Source organism: Oscarella lobularis, chromosome 18 (genome assembly GCF_947507565.1).
Source record: "Oscarella lobularis chromosome 18, ooOscLobu1.1, whole genome shotgun sequence".
In the NCBI taxonomy this organism is placed as follows: domain Eukaryota; kingdom Metazoa; phylum Porifera; class Homoscleromorpha; order Homosclerophorida; family Oscarellidae; genus Oscarella; species Oscarella lobularis.
This window is the reverse complement of record NC_089192.1, coordinates 1,431,735-1,444,945: the sequence shown is the minus strand read 5'-3', so window position 1 is coordinate 1,444,945 and position 13,211 is coordinate 1,431,735. Positions and strand designations below refer to the sequence as shown.

At 43.9% G+C, this 13,211-nt stretch overlaps 2 protein-coding genes across 14 annotated transcripts in view; one reads left to right on the top strand and one right to left on the bottom strand.

Annotated features, from left to right (window-relative positions):
- The window catches only part of LOC136197841 (death-associated protein kinase 1-like), an 8,820-nt gene extending 3,560 nt beyond the window's left edge, over nt 1-5,260 (top strand). For all 13 annotated transcript variants that reach the window (XM_065987689.1, XM_065987688.1, XM_065987686.1 and 10 more), the window contains 15 exons: nt 1,018-1,119; nt 1,162-1,260; nt 1,318-1,416; nt 1,465-1,563; nt 1,613-1,664; nt 1,718-1,785; nt 2,102-2,167; nt 2,222-2,827; nt 2,884-3,075; nt 3,134-3,256; nt 3,310-4,404; nt 4,459-4,519; nt 4,583-4,615; nt 4,662-4,964; nt 5,014-5,260. In XM_065987689.1, the coding sequence (XP_065843761.1) occupies nt 1,018-1,119; nt 1,162-1,260; nt 1,318-1,416; nt 1,465-1,563; nt 1,613-1,664; nt 1,718-1,785; nt 2,102-2,167; nt 2,222-2,827; nt 2,884-3,075; nt 3,134-3,256; nt 3,310-4,404; nt 4,459-4,519; nt 4,583-4,615; nt 4,662-4,964; nt 5,014-5,024 (3,009 nt within the window). In that variant the 3' untranslated portion in view covers nt 5,025-5,260. The remainder of the gene's footprint in view (nt 1-1,017; nt 1,120-1,161; nt 1,261-1,317; nt 1,417-1,464; nt 1,564-1,612; nt 1,665-1,717; nt 1,786-2,101; nt 2,168-2,221; nt 2,828-2,883; nt 3,076-3,133; nt 3,257-3,309; nt 4,405-4,458; nt 4,520-4,582; nt 4,616-4,661; nt 4,965-5,013) is intronic.
- A 4,819-nt stretch (nt 5,261-10,079) lies between these two features.
- LOC136198146 (demethylmenaquinone methyltransferase-like) lies at nt 10,080-10,916 on the bottom strand. The gene has a single exon (XM_065988061.1). It carries the CDS (start codon nt 10,914-10,916, stop codon nt 10,080-10,082), a length of 837 nt encoding a protein of 278 aa, XP_065844133.1.
- Between the last annotated feature and the right edge of the window lie 2,295 nt (nt 10,917-13,211).

Below are 13,211 nucleotides of genomic sequence, written 5' to 3'. Positions count from 1 at the left end.
GGCATGACCCTCTCCTCGTAGTGATATTAACGGAGGGGGAGGGGCTGGGAACGAGACTAGAATAGAGCAAGGTTCTATTAATTATCCTAATTAAAGTGAATAGGTGCTAGAATATGTTGAAGCCCATTGGAAAGTAAAATAATTGCTAGTCTTCTTAGCTTTAGTAAAAATGGTTTCTATTCTCGTTGTGAAGATGATTTAGGCTAATATCTTTGTTTCGGTCAAAGACTTTGCCCAATTTTATAATGCGCATCATGTAGGAATACCGGTATGCCTACACAGTATTATGTAACGTCATTTTGATTGATTAACAATTGCCTGGCTAATAGTACTTTTTACTTTTTCAAACAATGGTAGAGATAGAAAACATTTTCTTAGGGGCCATTTTCTTTAATTAAAGAAAAATGTGTGCAACTATTTATCTTCCTGGAATTTCAGGACTTCGCGTGTGAATTGCTGAAAATGGTCTAAGTCAGTGCACAATGGCGAATAAAGTTGAGAAAACTAGAAATTTTAATTCCTTTCAGTGGGCTTTCACCTTTCAGAACCTAGTTGCTCTAGGAAAAACCTTGCTCCGTTTTCCACACCACACCGTCTTTTATTGAAAGAGCTAGCCTTACAAACGCTAGAGGCGCTGATTTATTTAATTATTCTCAATATAGCATTGATTAGGATTTTGAATGAGCTTGCGCTTGCTGGAATCCGTTAGAAACTCGCCAAGATGCACCCCTGTCTAACTATACGCGTACGTGTGACCGAAATATTTTATGGCGACCTCGACTCCTTTGAAAGCCCTTAGCTCAGCGTGTGCAGGTTTTACAGACTCGGCTAATGGCGCAAACAAATGCTAAAAGAAAGAATGGCCTTTCCGACATACTATAGCGAGAACAGTCTTGAGTTTTTGATGCGAATGTACTAGTCAAACGGGTGTCCGAATGTGAATGGTGCCTACTTCACTCTAGTCTATCGCCTTTTAGAGACAGGTACTGTAGGCGTTTATCTAATTAGAAGTTTTAGGATGGAAGATCGCTTAGTTTGTCGGTAGCGAGCTTTAATGCTCACGTAGAAATTGCCAAACTTTTAATCGACGCTGGGGCGAATTTCAATAAGACAGACAAGGTTTTTATAGACATGTTGTTCTTTATCTAATTAGAACTTCAGGTTGGAAAACGACTTTTCTGGGTAGCTTGTTCTAAGGGGCACTTAGAAATTGCCAAGTTATTAATTGACGCTGGAGCGGATGTGAATAAGACAGACTGGGTTTGCAGTAGTGTTGCTTTAAAGACATTGGGTTCTTCATATGATTTGAATTTTCAGTCTGGAAGCGAGAATTTGTGGAGAGCGTCTTCTAATGGTCACGTAGAAATTGCTAAACTATTAATTGACGCTGGAGCAAATGTCAATAAGACAAACTGGGTTTGTGGCGTAGTGCGCTAATTTGGTATAAGATATTAGAACTTTTAGAATGAGCAAGGACCGTTGTGGGCAGCATGTTCCAATGGTCACATAGAAATTGCCAGACTATTAATAAACGCTGGAGCAGATTTCAATAAGACAGACAAGGTTTTATTTTAAATTTAATATTTTGAACTTGCTATGTTTGACTTTTTAGGAAAAAAATTCTGTTTTACATGCGTTCATGAAAAAGTGTCGCAGTGTTTCTGGTATATTAAGATTTTGCAGACTATTTAGTATTCGTCTATATTTTTAAATTCAGGTAAACACTTGGATTTTTTGAGATTTATTTTGTCTAAGAATCTTAGTCTTGTGGGCCGTTGTGGAAAGGTAGGGCGTCTTAATTTTTATTATACAAACGTAATATTGGCAGTTAGCGTTTAAAATGCTCCTTAAACTTGTTTTCAATTACTTTTGGTTTCTAACCCAGTATTGTAACTCAATCCCTCTTTAAATGCAGCTTACACATGACCAAACAATATTGCTCTACAAGCAAAACAACAAATATTTTCTGTAATAAACTGCAACTTAAACGTATATAAATATCTGATATAGAATCTTATCAATGTAACGTCTGGCTCGTTCATATATAGGCTGGCCACTAGTAGACCTTTTTAGCTGAAAACAAAATGACTTTACGTTTTAGGATAATTTGCTGCCTCACGAATATCCTTGTCCAAATGAAGTGCGACAATTTCTTTATGAATCTTGGGTTAGTTGTCTTTTTCTCTCGTTACTTTTTCGTAAAAAACTGATTTTCGTTCAGGTTACATATCGATACCACAAACTTTATTCTAAAGGCACGACAAAACCGAAGCGAATCAAAATTTGTGTTATCGGAGATGCAAGAGCTGGTAAAACAACTTTAATCAAAGCTCTGCGAAACAGTGACTGGAAGAAAGAACGCGACGATTGCCGTACTGCCAGCATGGAGGTTTCGAAAGCAGCCATTAAATCCGCCGGCGAGGTAATTTTCTGCGATTTCGCGGGGCAGCCGTATTTTCATAAGACGCACGGCCTCTTCTTCTCCGAATCTACAACAGTTTTTCTCCTCATTGTTGATTTAACCAAAAGCAACAGCGAGCTACAGGAATCAAGCTTTTATTTTTGCTCATTTGTAAAATGCAGCGTTGGTCTTACAGAACTAAAAAAAGCCTTTGTTATTGTAGTAGGAAGCCGAAAAGATAAAATTCAAAATTTGGATGCTGGAGAAATGAAATTGCGACAACTTGTCGTGAACCTTCGAAAAACGTTTCATGATTGGTTGAACTTTTACAAAAAGCACTTTGTTTTAAATTGTCGTGAACGGGGTTCGAAAACGTTGGATCTACTGAAACAAGCTATTGGAGAGGTCAAAGCACTTGTAATTGAGGTAATAACTGCTATTATAGGCGTGCACCGGTTTCCAAGCTCATTTTCTTTGTAAAGATATCTAAAGATGTTCCGCTCATCGTTGATGCGGCAGTGACGTCCTTCCTGCCTGCACTGCGGCATCCGTTTCAAAGATTGTCTTTAAATGAAAAATTTCTTTCATTTTTTGTCAGTAAAATGAATAAGGATATACGGCAGAAAACGCTATTGTCTCTAAAAAAGCAGTCCTTATCTTCCCAAACTGAAGAGGCAAGTCGCATTACGCGAGAAAAGTCAACAATTTGGTAGGTTTACTGTTGCCGTATAGGATTCTGCCATTCATGTGATGGACGCACGTGTTTTCAAACAGATGCTTGTGGACAGCGTTTGGCCTGGTCTTTCAGATCAGGATCAAGATTTGTTCGTAGAGTTCTTGCAAGGAATCGGCGAGGTTAGTAAAGTCATTTTCTGTATCTTCCTAAAAGTACGTAATGGGTTTTTGAGATCTTTGCCATTGAACGCAAGATTATTTTGGATCCTTCTTGGCTATGTCAGAATGTCATTGGCCCATTGCTATCACCAGCAGAGTCCCCTGATTTTCCTATTAGCCTTCAGTGCTCTTTAACTGGCACAGCAGCGAAGGAAAATATCAAGTGTGCTCTTGAAGCATTCAACGATAAAAAGTGGGAGAATATCGACGAGACGATTTCACTATTGTGCCATTTGGAGATTTGCTATCCTCTTCCCGATGAGCCAGACAATTATCGGTTTCCAGCTCTGTTAAATCAGGAACGTCCACCCAAAGTGTGGAGCGAAAATTCTGAAATGAAAGTTTACGTTGGACGGCGCTTGAGACAAGTTGCAGAGACAGACATAATAACTCCTGGAACGATGCCGTTTTTGCAATGCCACGTTCACAATGCAGCTTGTTTCCGCGGTTTAAGGCCTGTTCTTTGGCATGGGGGGTTAATGATTCACGAGACATTCGACGGTCGTTTAGTGGAAGGAATAATACAATTGCAGCAGAAAGATAGAGCGTTGGATTTTTTTGTTCGTGGCCCAGATCACTCGGAGAAAGAGTGCATGAAGTTTCTGACTAATCTAAAGCAAACCGGCGAACGAATTCTTTGGCAAAAGAGTCCAGGGACAAATACCCGATGTTTGTACATCAGCTGCACCGAATTAAAACAGTTTAAAGATTTTCCACTGGCTTACGCAGAAGACAAAATTGACAAGAAGATAAAGACTTCAACAAAATCAAACGTATCAGTTAGCGAAGGGACGATCAGAGACAGTCTAAAAGATCTCCTTGCTCTTCCTGACAATCACGTTGATTTTTTGTCTTACAAGACACGCTGCGCTATAATAACGTGCCTCGAGAAAGACGATGGAGGAAAGAAAGCTTTGAAAAAGCATTTGCAAGGCTTATCCCAAGCAGAAAAAGTGGAATGTCGGACTGCAGCAATGCTGTTTTCTACTTGGAGTGAGAATCTTTGCGCCACAGCTGAAAGCCTTGCTGACGCCGCTCGACAATCACGACTAATGTATTTGCTAGCTCTGTTGAATGAAGACGGCTTTATTGAACTTTCTTCTGAAGAGGTATAACTTAATACAAATGCATCATTAAAAATAGATTTATTGGCATCCTAACAGAAGGCGGACGCCGAAAAAGACTTGAATTTTATTGAAACAAGTTCTCCTTTCTTACTAATAAGTAGGTTGGATTTTGAAAGTTGTGAAGCGACGTTATCATATCAATATGTTAACTGATTTCTAGGGCGCTTTGTTGAGACAACAGCTAACCATGCAGGTATGCTCTTCAGGTTGGTGTATTCATTTTTATCTGCTTTCTTTAGATGTCATTTCTTTATTTGGCGACAAGTTTCTTGATACGCCGATGACCCTGCATGAAAGATTTAGAGCGGCCCAACGTATTCAACCCAAATGGAGTAGCATTGGGAGAATTTTGGAACCCGAACCTTTTGAACATTTTGAAATTCATGCGTTTGGAGAAAAACGCAGCGATAACGACCGTGCTCTAGAGATGCTGGACGCGTGGGCAAACAAGTTCGGCGCGAGAGCAACACGCAGGCATTTCATCAATGCTATGAAGGACCCCGACGTCGGCTACTCAAATGAAGTAGCCCCAATTTTCGCTGGTAAGTATCTCGTCGCATGTGCTACGAATTCGCTTATCACTTCTTTCAGGCTCACACTGACTCTTTGCGTATCCAAGCCACCAATTGTGCACGTAGACCCCTATATATATCCCATGCACCTGCATGTCATTCCCGGCCTATTGGTCTCTTTATGTTTCCGAATGCATGGTAGCATCATGATGCAGCAGTTTCACAAAGCGCTTACTTGTATTAGCTGGTCCTTCTCATTTAGAACAGAAGTAGGATTTGTCTCCTGACTTGCATTTTTGGTATTTTTAAACTACATACTATTTTAGTGGTGCATTCTGTTTGATATTATGAAAGAAGACAGTCGAAACTTAATGTCATTTCTACGTGCAATTAGAAGTACTAGCTGTATATTATGCTCCGCGCTCATTTTGGCGTAAGACCTTAAGATAATATTTTTCTAGTTTCATCCTTTGCACGGGAGGGCGGTGCAGTTTGCCATAGGCCTTGCGTACGCTAAACTGGTGAGGCCCTCGAAAGGGAAACACTGGCAAGAGGCGAACATAAACGACGTACAAGAACGCCTACGCCTTGGCACCCAAACCTTGACAGTAGGAAGAGCGGAAACCACTGCACTGTTGATAGCTGCCGCGAGTCCTTATTTTCGACCTGCTGAGGTAGAATTAGCGAACCGGACGTCATATACGCGCACTCTGTCGCCAAGCTTCCTGATCTCGGAACAGATTATGAGGTGTACCGGCGACGATGTATACTCTTCGTCTGCTGTGGCTTAGGTAAAAAATGAAAAGAAAAATTTTTTATTAGGAAAAATGGCTCGGTTCGTTTTGCATGAAATTGCAAGCGTATCAATGAAATCAAAGCCATTTGACGAGTTCTTTTCCTAAAAGAAGCTTCTATGAAGTATTGCTATGCTGTTGCGGCTGTTTATTTACGTTGCATGCATGTTATATGGAACTGATGGGAAATACATGGCCGCCTGAGCCGCCCTGGCTAGTCGGGCAATGGCCCGACCAATAAACTTGCAAGCAAGTTTCTGTAGTTTACAATATCAGAGCGTTACATGATTTTACTACTTTGAAGTTTCTACCACACTGACTACATGTCATGTACGCAATGTAAACATTCGTATACGTAAACCGCTCAACTCAACTGCTACCAAAACTAGTGGCATAACCAGTGGGTGGGCCAACCCAAAAAATTTTCAAAGTATGACTTGAGTTATCTCACTGAATTTGCTACTTTAGATAAAATAAAAAAGATGAAAACTCTTTCTAGCATTAATGCCTTCTTTGTACTGATATATTTAAGCAATAAAATTTGCTCTAGGGAGCGCAGCTCCTTAGCTTAGCGCGCTCTTCTTTGTGGTCACGTGGCCCGAAAAAGTTCTCTTCGTCCTTCGGCTTCGGGCACATAGAATATCATTCGAGGCATTCGGTATGCTTTATTTCTCACAATTTAACGTAGGAATGTATTTGATAAGGCGAAAAAGCGTGTCACAGCAGATTTCTTCTTGCCGTTCAGCAAAGGCGGCGACGCGTGGCGCTGTTATTGTTTTCCAGATGTAAAGGACGAATCGCTCACGTGCATTACCATGACGTCGTCTTTTCCGTATGAAAGACCCCATAGATGCTTTAGTTGCTTTCTGCGTCACCTTGAAGCCGATCTAAACTCCCTAATGTACGAAAAGTTGCAATCACTTTAGAGAAAGGAACAAATGGGGTTAACCGTCTTTCGGTCTCCTCCTATCCGTCTTTGGTTTCTTTGACGTCATGAGTCAAGAATGATTTAGAAAGGAGGAAAGAAGGTTGTCTTTTGGCTTTCTCTCGGAGTCTCCCCACTCCAAACTCCTCTGCGTCACGTGTCGTTCTTTTTGCCCAACTTCTCTGAATGAATTATGAGTGTTTGTGTATTAGCATAATTATTAGGCTTTTTCACTTTTAAGATCAGTCGATCTAAACAGCTGGTTTTTTACTCCACCCCTCCTTTCCTCCTCCCCTTACCGTTTTCTCCTTTCGTGTCCTTTAATTTGTCCTCTTTCTCTGCTGGTTTTTTAGGGCCTGGCCTAGCCTCGCCCCCAGGCGCTTTTACGTGAGGCCGGAGAGGGGCCTAGGGGAACGAAGCTAGACCTGGCCCTCCTACGAATTCACCTGATCATGCAGCGGACGTCATCAGACGAGTGATATGATGAAGTCATCATCTGAGAGGCTTTTTAAACTATTTATTGATTTTTGTATTAAACTTTTGTCGTGTAGCTGTTCTTTATTGCCAATTGTCTCTCATTGCTACGAAGAACAGAATCGTTGTCTAAATTGAAGGTAAGAAGAACAGCAATAAAGATCCAGCATGCGGTTGCATGGGGCCCTCCTTTGGGATTTGCTATGCAACTTTCTTTCTTCCACTCCTCAAGCGGTGTTGCGGTTGAACTATAGGCACTGATCTTCAACTCTAAGCTTTTTCTCGTAAAGGAGGCTTCCAACGACGACATCCTCTCATTCGAGTAATTCATGTGCCTCAAAACGTTGTTTTGCGTTATCGCTTTCTTTAATTTATTGTTCAAGTTGTTTCTTCTCACGCTGCGTGACACAATCCTTCACTCCTATATCGTTTTCTCGAAACGTGTAGGAGAGAGCTCAGTTGGGCCAACGTAAGCAGTTACGAACAAAATGCACAAAACGTCAACTACGCGGTCGTGCGCCAAGCGGAGCGCCAGGTAACCATAATTACGACAAAGGTACTTGGGTTAATAGATAGCTAATTAAAGTTGGATTTTTGTGTAAATAGTGTGCGTGCGCTCCTCTATCGTCACGGTTGAATGATGACAACTTCACGAAGACGTGGTGAGCTACGAGGCTGCTGTACCCATTTCAAGGAAGGTAGTTTTTCATTGATTTTCCCCCGCATGAATTGTTTCGTCGTGTAGTCGCTTCCCCAATCCGACGAGGCAGACGCAGCCATCCCTCTGTGGCCAAGGGATAAATAGGCCGTACCTCTGCAGAGGCTATAGAGTCGCCTCCCCGCGTAAGGCAGAGCACTGGCGGGTAAATCAGTGACGCCCCTTGGAATTGCACCTGCGAGTGGACTGACATCCCAGCTGCCACTCGCAGTCCAAGGCTCGGAGCCAGGAGAGTTAAACGGGCTCATCCTCCGCGGGGGAGTCTGGAGTGACCCCACGAGTCGATGACTCACAGCAGGTGCCCACCTGGCCTTACCCGTTTGGGTAAGGGGGTGGATGGAGGAGAGGGGAAACTATGTTCGTTTTAATTTTGTACATCCGGGACTTTATTAAATAAAATTTGAACATGATGCATCTGCTCGTTTATCATGCAGTCCTAGCTAAGCGGCGCACGCGACGAAGTTCTAGAGCGCAGAGTGAAAGAAACTCTCAGTCTCTCGTGCGCTGACCTAACCACATGGATAGGCGCACACAAGACCGAGTCTCCCGTGAAGCTCTTGCCAGAGCTCCACGCGTGATTATGCTGTAAAATGCGCTTACCAAACAGTATTAGTAATAACTCGATTTAAAAAGACTAAACCTAGAAAAAGTCATCCTCTTCGTCAGTCATCGCCACAGTCGTCTTCGGTTCCCGGAAAAGGCTTTTTTAATCTGGGAAAAAAAACAATTCAATTTAGAAAACGCGCCTGAGAGAACAACTAGCGTACGCGCCGTAATTGACGGCGTCGCTTTCTGATCGTCAGACGAAAAGATGTAAAAAAAGAGCATGCCATTATGCCATCATAAGTATGCGACATAATTCTGGCTCATAGTACCGCTCTTCAGGTCCACTTTGCTTTTTCAATCACCACAATAGTTAGCGCAAAGCATCGTGAACATACACTGAAAGGCGAGACTGCGCGTAGTCTATGTACACTGTACCCTTGGAGCGACGTAGAAACTCACGCACTGTCTAGTCTTACCCGAAAAATCCTTACCAAGAGCTAAATCGAGAGCATCTCAGGTACATCTAGTCTACGAGGTGCGGTCAAGAAACGCTGTTGTCGTCACGCGAGAAAGCGTTTTTCTTTCATCTTCAAAGCCGTGTAAAGCGAAGAATCTATAAAGGACTCTCATTTCATCGATGTCGAGCCCAGCTGGCAAACAAATGCTAAGCCATCTAGATAGTTTTAGTGTCATGGCCGGATCACTCCAAATCGTAGATGCCATGACATACCTGAGTGTAGTAATTCACTATCGATAATAACCCGCGGTCACTGCATGACTTCATTTTAGTGTTCTTCTTCATCTTGCTATTGATCTCGACACCGAACCAAGTAAAGACGATATAGAAAAGCTTATTGGGAGGACAGAGCTGCGCGTGAGACGGCTAAGAAGCCGCCAAAGTCGATAGAATACTCTGCATATTTCATCGGGCGAGCGAGAAAGAACGGTGACGTTTCGACGCTCTCCGTTTCCTCGCTCCGCTTCCAAAACCCGATTCGACAAGACGGCCGCTCGAGCAAGCTCCAATCGGGGCTGGTGGCAGCCTCGGAGCTTTCGGTGAAGATTATTAGCGCACGCAGTCGCTCAGAGCTTCTTTTGGCTCACTGCATGCAAGAGTCCGGCGAAGTTTCTCGAGCATGCTCTGCAGCCTCAGCCAGGTGATCGCATTCTCGACGTCGGCTGTGGCACATAACACTTGATTTCAAGTTGGCACGCCAACTGGCAGTCGTATCAGCATCGCAAGTTAATTTCTTTCGATGATTGGCTGGACTCGATCTCGTGCTCGGGCTGGGAAAAACGTCTCAAAAAACGACTTTGAGCTTGTCCATGGCGCGTTGCATGAAGAAGAGAGAGAGAACGTTATTCCTGATTAATTATATCGACGTGGTGGTCTTTTGCAGAAGCCTTGGAAGTGTGATGTTACGTAATCATTTGTTGTTTTTGTATTTGTGTAAACGTGAGAGGTCTGCTTTGGCATCTGCAGCGCAATTTAGGGGAGGGAAGGAAAGCACTAACATTAAATGCCCGTCCTTCCATCTTACATCTTTATAGCATTAGTAGCGTCCGAGAATTCCGTACGTATGATGTGATAGACTCTAAGAGACTTGGGTAGACAAAGACAATGTTTTCATGACAAAAGGACAAACAGAAAGACACAGCGGCGGAACCGTTTAGGACAATTAATTAAGTCATTCAACTAATGTGTCTGCTTTGAAGGTACGCACACCTTTGTTCGGTTTTTTTGGCTTCTTGGCGACAACGTCGACATGGCGAGCATGAATGGGAATTGGCTCGTTTCTTTTCAAATCGTACTTAGTCATGAGAGCCTCCGGTGCCATTTGAGCGGCGCTGAAGTGGCCCACACACGTCGCCTCCCACCATTCCAGAAAGGCTCTTTCGTCCGGAAAGACGCCACTTACCCTTTCCTCTTCGGAACCGTAGGAAATTTCAAAGCCCGTCTTTTTCAGAAGGGTTTCCCAGTAGGCAAGCGAAGAAAACGACCAGCCTATTGCAGACAGGAACGAATCGTACGAATTTTCGTACTGACTAGCTGACAAATCGCGTATGAAGCCTTTAAGACTGTGCACCGTTGTGAAACCGAATCGTCCTCCCGGTTTAAGCGAAGCAAAGATCTTTCGAAGGTACTCTTCGTGTTCGCCGCGGGGAATCCAGTGGATGACGTGATTGGCGTTGATTATGTCGTAGGGCGCGAACGCCGTCGCTTCGCTAATTGAACCGCGAATGATTTTGACGTTATCGTAGCTTTGGAGTCGATTTTGGGCGATTCGGATTCGATCATCGTCCGGATCGACTCCGACGAGAAAACCGTCGGATCCAATTCTTCTCGCCAAGTCGAGAGTTACGTTTCCCGTTCCGCAGCCGAAGTCGAGCGCACGATCGCCATACTGAGGCTGCAGAACGTTGTCGAGAAATTTCAGAGCGTCAGATTCTTGGAGGTGCTGCGAGAGATGGCCGTAGCTTGAGGCGTACGACGGTGTATTGATGCTGGTCACTGTTAGTGCCATTGGCGCTGACTGGTTTGATAGAACTGACTGTGGAAAGAGTCGAGTCTGCCTTCGTATTTACGTCGAACTTAACTCCTCCTCTTTCTGTCAATTTCGGACGAAAGATTTAGGGCGTGACACTACATTGGGTTGTTATCGAAGCATGGGGTCTGATGCGCCGCGAAAATGGCGCAATATCGTCGATTGGAAACGGACTGGTATGAACTTCTATAGTGAAAAAAGGCGTGTTCGCTTTCGCTAGTCAAACTAAATAGTACCGATGATTTGAAAAACGCTGTCTCCCCATAAAAGAGGGGCGTCGAACCTCGAGAAAGGCCGATCGAGTGATCGAAGAAGAAGCTAGCGCCCGTACTGTTACTACTGTATGTCTTCCCAGAATTTTCTGAGAGGTGGTCGGACGTGTTTGCCGCGCCAAGCGCGCGCCGAGTATTTTTTAGGAGGCGTGTGTTTACATTCAATACCGCGACCGTTACAGATGCAGTATCGAGATACTTCTCACGCTGTATATTGGCGCTGACTGGTTTGATAGAACTGACTGTGGAAAGAGTCGAGTCTGCCTTCGTATTTACGTCGAACTTAATTAACTCCTCCTCTTTCTGTCAATTTCGGACGAAAGATTTACGGCGTGACAACATTGGGTTGTTATAGACGCATGTGGTCTGATGCGCCGCGAAAATGGCGCAATATCGTCGATTGGAAACGGACTGGTATGAACTCCTATCGTGAAAAAAGGTGTGTTCGCTTTCGCTAGTCTAACTAATTAGTACCGATGATTTGAAAAACGCTGTCTCCCCATAAAAGAGGGGCGTCGAGCCTCGAGAAAGGCCGGGTGATCGAAGAAGAAGCCTAGCGCCCGTACTGTTACTATGTCTTCCCAGAATTTTCTGAGAGGTGGTCGGACGTGTTTGCCGCGCCAAGCGCGCGCCGAGTATTTTTTAGGGCGCGTGTGTTTACATTCAATATCGCGACCGTTACAGATGCAGTATCGAGATACTTCTCACGCTGTAAGCGAGAAAAGTTAGAATGGTACTTGAGAAAAGCTAGCAAGACGAGAAAATAGATACGTTAATAATAGACTAAGAATAAATAAATAATAGTGATCGGAAACTACGGATTGGTGGTCGGCGCCGTCAAGTGGTCGACCACAACCTACTACCCTGGGCGGAACGCTGGTCACCCACCGGGAGGTGCATGCTCACTCAAATCCTTTTATCGTAGATGACCGTTTAGTGGTGCCGACCAAAAGGTTCGACCTAGAGGTTTGTTGGTCTAATTGCAAGTAATGTGATGACATACAGAACGCTCGCTGCCTTTTAGTTTAGGGTACTTTCAAGTCTTTTTCGATCAGAAGAAGGAGCTCGTTCTTAGTTCTTAGCAAGCTAAAATATTTGGAGAAGAGAAACTAGACAGTTTTAGCTCGCACACGTATCAATGACGTACTAACACTCACCAGGGTAACGCTACTAACGCATTATGTAAACAAACTCCTCTTCGTGTGCGCACAAAAAGCCTACGTTGCACGGCAGCGTGAACCTGCACTGAAACACGAGATCTGGGCTGGAAGCTAGCGACGTAGAAGCTCACTGAGTGCTCCACTAAAATGTGCTCTACGAAGCCTGAAGCGAGGCTTAGGGCGTAGCTGCCTGCTAGTGGCTCCAACGCAGTCTCACTCAAACAATCCTACTAAGAGTAAAATCGAAAGAACTTCAGTCAGTACATCAAGTTTACGAGGTGTGGTCAGGAAACGCTGCTGTCGTCACACGAGAAAGCATCTTCAAGACCATCTTCAAAGCCGTCTAAAGTGAAAGAACTCATTTTATGTCCTTTTGATGTCGAGCCCAGCTGGCAAACAAAACAAATGCTGAGCCAAATCATCTAGATATTCATTGACAAGCAGGGATAAGTCCAAATCATAGCATGACCAACCTTCGAGTGTAACTCGCTATCACAAGCTGAGAATTTCACGGTGTCCTTCTTGCTATTTCAACCTCAATCGGAATCCAAGTCAAGTAAACGCGATACAGAAAGCTTATGAGGAAGACAGAGCTGCGCGATAGACGGCTTGGCTACGGCCAAGTCGATATAATCATGGATAGAAGTAGAGGAGAACCATAGAATACGCTGGGTACGGGTGCATAAGAAAGAACGACGACGTTTCGACGTTCTCCGTTTCCTCACTCCGCTTCACTAACGTTGAAAACCCGATTCGACAAAGACGGCAGTTCGATCAGGCCAATCGGGGCTCGCAGGGCTTCTCTTTTTCTGAAATCGGGTGAGCATTAGCGCACGCTCGTC